This window comes from Macaca mulatta, chromosome 4 (assembly GCF_049350105.2).
Source record: "Macaca mulatta isolate MMU2019108-1 chromosome 4, T2T-MMU8v2.0, whole genome shotgun sequence".
NCBI lineage: Eukaryota > Metazoa > Chordata > Mammalia > Primates > Cercopithecidae > Macaca > Macaca mulatta.
In genome coordinates, this window is record NC_133409.1 from 130,121,867 (window position 1) to 130,127,569 (window position 5,703).

Consider the following 5,703-nt stretch of genomic DNA (forward strand, 5'->3'; position numbering starts at 1 on the left):
TATAGATATCTATCTATCTATCTATATAGACATATATATTCTTTTGCAACCCCCTCTTCCCAACAAAAACAAAAACAATTTTTTCTTTTCATCACCACCGTTCAGGGAAAGCTCGGAAACGAGCAGCAGGTTTTTAGTGAGAAGCTTGAAAGCATAAAGGCTGTGAGGAACTGTCCCTGGAAGCTGCCTGGGGATTTCCTGTAGGAAGGTGGTGACAGGGACGGTGACAGGAATGAAGATGTGAGCACAAAATGACACTGAGAGGAGGTGGCTGGAGAGGCTAACCCCTGGATTTGGAATGGGGAAAAAGGCCGAGAAAAGCCGTGGGCCTCTGGGTGGGCTGGGGCACACGGGATGGAGCAGGACGGAGCGAAGAGGAAGGTCTTTCAAGAAGCATTCTGTGGAGTGGCCTGAGAATTTCTAGAGGCCTTCAGAAGTAGGGCAAGACAGCACGCTGGGCCATGGGGGCGAAAATGGTTACGATGTGAAACTCGAAACTACTCTGGAATTGAATGTGATTGAGTTTTTATTTCACTTGGGCTGAACTTTTCTCATACTTAAAGTTCGTTCTGCCCCATCAGCTCCTTTCTGGGTTGCGGGGTGCCTTGATCAGACAGAAGCCAGGCCCTAGGAGTATTGCTTGAGGAAGAGAAAAATGTTTGTCTGTTGATCTCTGAGGGGCCTTAATCTCCAAAGGAAGCCTGAGTCTAGGTGAGAGACTGGACATTGTAGTCTGAAGAAAATGTCTCCTTCCAGAATTTCCTGTATTTTGGGGAGGGTTTCATTTTCCCCATATGATCTTTAGTAATGACATGCCATTCCTCAGGGCCATTATTTTGTTTGCTTTCTTCTTGTCAAAATGCTTCTGTCTACAGCATTGGCTAATAGTATGAAAACCTTAATGGGTCGTCAGTCTTGAAGGCTTGTGAAATGGAGAACTTGGAATTGGGTAGTTCCAGGTCATTGTTACTCAAAGGCATCCTTTGTTTTGCTTATAGGAGAATTTGCATAACTCTTCCCAATAGGGAAGAGCTGAGTTTGCTAAAATACATTTAATGAGAACGAATAAACATTTTCTTTCCAAACTTTATTATTACAGAATCATTTTATTATGAGGGTTTAACAGAACAGAGAGTTAGACTTGCTATATCTCTTGTAAAACCTCAACAAATTACAAAATTTAAATTAATAAATATGAAAGTAGGTTTAGTCTTTCTTTTCAGCCTTTTAAAAGGCAAAGAGGAGGAAATACTATATCCTTATGTTGTAAAGACTCAGAAATTTTCCGCTGCCATTTAATTCTATCTCACATTTACCTAGGCAGAACTGATAATCGCACTTTTTCACCTTTTTCTAAATACTTAAACATAAATAGGTCCTTAAATAGCTCAAATAAATATAGGCTTTACCTTTTAAATAATAAAATTCCCAAGCCCAGAATCTTGTCTTCTTTAAAAAGACATACAAAATAAAGTACGTAATTCATTAAAATGGAATCCTATACCCTAAAGTTATCTCAGGGCATATTAAATATATAAATAACTTAAAGCCCTTAAAAAAGTAAACAAGAAGCAAATTGGTACTATTAAAAATAAATAAAGCCCTTAAAAAAGTAAACAAGAAGCAAATTCCTTCTTGGAAAGAGGGATAGATAACTCATCTCTTGGCCAAGCGTTACCTCTGAAGCTTCAACTGGACGAACTGCCTTAAGAATTCTAATGAGTTTAGTCCGAAATGGGGCTGTGTCTTTGAAGGATGAGGGTTCCTGAGGGGCTGAGCCAGCTCTCCAGAAAGCCTAACTGCTTTGGGGAGTGTGGGCTCCCCAGATCTCTTAGGCTACATGGTGGACAATGGGGGTGACGCAGGTGCAGCCCACGGACACCAGTATCTTCTCCAGCCGGAAGGAGTTGGGGCAGTGCCGAGGCTCCCTGCGCAGGACCAGGATCTCTTGCTGGATGGGGACAGAGTTCATGTGGTAGTCCACGTTCCCATCAGCGTTGACGCAGCCCAAGTGGCGGCATTTTGCCTCCCAGATCACAGAGGGATATCTCTCAGGGTCCTCATTGCGGCTGCAGAGGGGAGAAAAATCAGAAGGAAAGTGAATTCCTGGTGAAGTGGGAAAGAAATAAAGCAGGAATACATGAAGAGAGGCAGGTTCACAGGATGACAAATTATAGGCATTGCAAATTCTTTAAATGATGTTAGTTTGAAGAAGAACTTTGGGGACAATTTGGATAAGCACATGAATTGTTACAGAAAAGAAGACAATGATCGGGTTTTCCCCAATTTATTTGAAGAATGAATAAAATAAGGTAGACTGAGGCCACAGAAAAAATTTAAGTTTGACACAAATGATAACTTTTTTAGGGTATATTTGACAGACAGAAGAAGACCAAAGGAAGAGTAGACTTGGAACCATCTAGAATAAGATAGCTGTTTATCTGACTTGCTGAAATCTGTCTTTGAAGAGGGAATACATCAAAATTTTATCTGAGATCACATTCATGGGACAGAGCCCAGAGCTGAGATAAAGGGTTGGAAACAAAAGGTTAAGTGTCTCTATCACCTTCTCTTCCCACTCTCTTTTAGCTCAGTGAATAATTTGCTTGGATTTTTGAATTGATTTATTTTGACTCTTCCTAGTAATGGGAAGAAGAAAAGAAATCCTACAATCAGACCGATCTGTAGGCTCCACAGAACAGAGACTTATTTGTATAAAGTCAAATGATCAAAATACTTTGTGTATTTAACCTTTGATGGGGTCTAAATACTGGGTATGCTGAGGACACAGGAAGCATAGGTATGTTAGGAAGTAGATCAAGACTATCTAACACACAAAAGGGTGGAAATATCCCAGGGATACTTATTACACTGGGATTCAAAAACAAAAATAAGCAAAAGAAAAAAAGTAAAAAACCCTAATTACTAATTATTTGTAATAAATATTCTCAATGGTAGCTCTGGTTAAGAGAATAAAAACATTAATCCCCTTTGATAAATGTCTATTCTTTGAATACATAAACAGTAGACTTAGGGTCTCACAAATATTAGAATAATGATTATAATTAATTTGGGTTGATTATTGGTGTCAGTGACAATTAGATCTAACAGGATGGGGATTATTGGAGGCTGTCCTGTGCTTTGTTAAAGAAATATCTATAGAAAGTTTGAGAATTGTTATTCACGGTGGTCCTTCCAGGTTTGACTGGTAATTCTAAATGAATAAAATCACCCTTGGGGAGATTTAACCAGCAGCCTGATGCATTAAGAGGGATGAAGAATATAGTATTTTTATCTGGAAGCTTTACGTACTGGAGATTCCAAGGTGAGGTGGATCGGTTGTAGTAATCTGAGGACCTTTTGGGATTGGTATTGGTATTCCGGTTATGGATGTTCAGGTTGACCATCACAGTCCGGGGGAAGGTCTTGTCCTCAGAATTTGGGCATCCTGGATTTCGTGGGATTGCTATTCCTGCCTTCACTATGGCCTCCAGGCTCAGCAGCAGCAGCAGTAGCTAGAATTGAATGGGAAACAAGAGAGAGGTTGGAGATTGGATTACTATGTGGTTCTTTTCAACAAATTGATTGTGATGATGATCATAGAGAACACACAATGTTCCAGGACAATCTATACTACATTTTTCAGATCAGCTAGAGAAAAATCTAGGTAGATGACCAACATAGTGTTAACACCATGACTTAATTTTTTTTTTTTTTTTAAACAGTTTCAACATTCTTCTTTTAACTTAGGAAAGACATGTTATCCATTGGCTGGCAATAATTTTAGTAAAAATGTCAAGTCATGGCATGTCATCAGCCTATCAGCACATGCATCATTGTCAGGTCTGGGAAGGAATAATAACCTTGATTTTCTAGGTAGAAATGTCCTCCTGCACCCTTGTTCTCAGTCCCACATTCTGTAAAACTCAATGTGAAGTCAAACATTCACATTGGAAGAAAGAGCTATAGAAAATCTAGGTGGTATCAATATTCATGCTAAAAATGCTGTTGGTGCTACTGGCAGTCATCCAACTAAAAGCTCGATCTCCTTCATGTTTTGTTAGATATATTTTCCAGTTGTTCTACATTTAACATGTATTGATTCTGTAATAAAATCAGATTGCAAAAAAGATACTTGAAATTAAATATTTAAAAAATATAAAACCCATTTATTCTAAAACACAGTTACACCTATATCTAGTTAGAGTACATAGTTTTGATGTACCGAGAATATGGTACGAGATAATGGAAACAAAGGTTGCTGCTACGGCTTTCAAAATCTCAAGGATAGTGACCCATTTTAAAGAAAAATGCCGTGGGAGAATTATATTAAATCCTTTGTACTCAGAAAAACAGACTTTCAATAAATTTTCTTTCTTACTGCACAGCATCATGTGACACTTCTTGTGTGGTTTAGCCCCAATATAGCTATCTTTCAGTTTTAATCTTATCTTTCAAACTGCTGTATATCAGTTCTTGAAAATGCTGCACAATGACTTAAATATCTACCAAAGCTTTTATTTCCTATCCTACATATACGGTATTCCTGGATCTCCATAGTCAGAACCCAGCATTTCATGCCCATGGTCCGGAAATACTATCTGGTCCAAATCAACAAGAGCATCGCACGTTAGTGCAGACTCACCACCAATGAGGTCTTCCCAGGAGTCATTGTTGCTTCTTCCAGTCAAATGGGGATGGATGAGTTTGTGCCTGCTACGAGATGGACAAAATGTAGCACTATCGTCTCTCTTTTTATAGGGCTTTTCTCCTTCTGTGGTCACTTACGTGGCGTGTCGCAGTGGGTTCAGGGGTGACACCATTTTGGTTAAAATTTCCGTCCTAAATGAGGTCATAGAAGAATCTCTTCTTCTGAAGGAAAACGGGAAGGGCAGAAATTCATGTTCCTAAAGACCATGTCCCCTCTTCATCCTTACTCATTAGAAACTGAGCAGAGGTGCTATGCTATGGGTCAATATCATGTATTTATGAACATATGTACAGCTGCCAGAAGAGTTATGCTCTATTTTAATGGTTCATGAGGAAAAAAAAAGTTTGACATAACATATAGGTCTTCTGGTGTCATGCACCTTGATTTTCCATTTGATCTTTCTTTTCCTCTCAGATTTCTTGGCTAGGTGCTGTGGAGACAATTCCAGAAATGACTCAAGTTCCCATGATATAAGTAAACAAAAAATGAATCAATACTTTAATAATAAGATATATCCTATTTAATTGAATTCAACAGTTCTTTGGTTGAATATCTATTCCGCTCAAGGAATAAATAACTAGGTTCAAGAGACATGAGATTTACTGTTAAAGGCATGTTCTAACCCTGCATGCTACCAAGCAACTTGGTGTTTTTAGGAGGGAATTGAAAATGGGGATGAAAACTGGACAAAGGTGATGAAGATGGAGAAAAGGAGGGCAGTGGGGAGTAGAGAGTGATGAGAACTAGAAGGGAGAGGAGACATGATTGGAGATAACAAGGAAAGCGAGAAGGAGTTAGCTGTTCTTTTCTCTCTACTCTAAGTAAGATGAACTTGAACTCAGGTCCTTGAGAATAGTTCCTTCTCACGAATACAGAGGGCTAGGACAAAGAAGGGCCAGTGGATATAGATGTGGCTGACTGTATGTTACCCTTCTCTGTCCCTACCCCCATTGAGGTGAATGATACCTCTCAGGCACTCAGCTGGTATCCCA

General features: G+C 39.2%; 1 protein-coding gene across 1 annotated transcript; it reads right to left on the minus strand.

Moving 5' to 3' along the window:
- Positions 1–1,093: 1,093 nt before the first annotated feature.
- Positions 1,094–4,741, minus strand: IL17A (interleukin 17A). The gene is made up of 3 exons (XM_001106391.5): positions 4,646–4,741; positions 3,313–3,515; positions 1,094–2,069 (listed from the first exon to the last, which is right to left on the minus strand). The coding sequence occupies exons 1-3, from the start codon at positions 4,670–4,672 to the stop codon at positions 1,832–1,834; spliced, it is 468 nt and encodes a 155-aa protein (XP_001106391.1). The 5' UTR covers positions 4,673–4,741; the 3' UTR covers positions 1,094–1,831.
- Positions 4,742–5,703: the final 962 nt, after the last annotated feature.

What these genes read in the sequence shown, in the direction of transcription:
- IL17A (XM_001106391.5), bottom strand. Translation starts at nt 4,672, where the DNA reads ATGACTCCTGGGAAGACCTCATTGGTG. An exon ending in CTGGGAAGACCTCATTGGTG is followed by an intron (nt 3,516 to 4,645) that starts GTGAGTCTGCAC and finishes ATTCAATTCTAG; the next exon opens with CTACTGCTGCTGCTGCTGAG. An exon ending in ACCTCACCTTGGAATCTCCA is followed by an intron (nt 2,070 to 3,312) that starts GTACGTAAAGCT and finishes TCCCCTCTGCAG; the next exon opens with CCGCAATGAGGACCCTGAGA.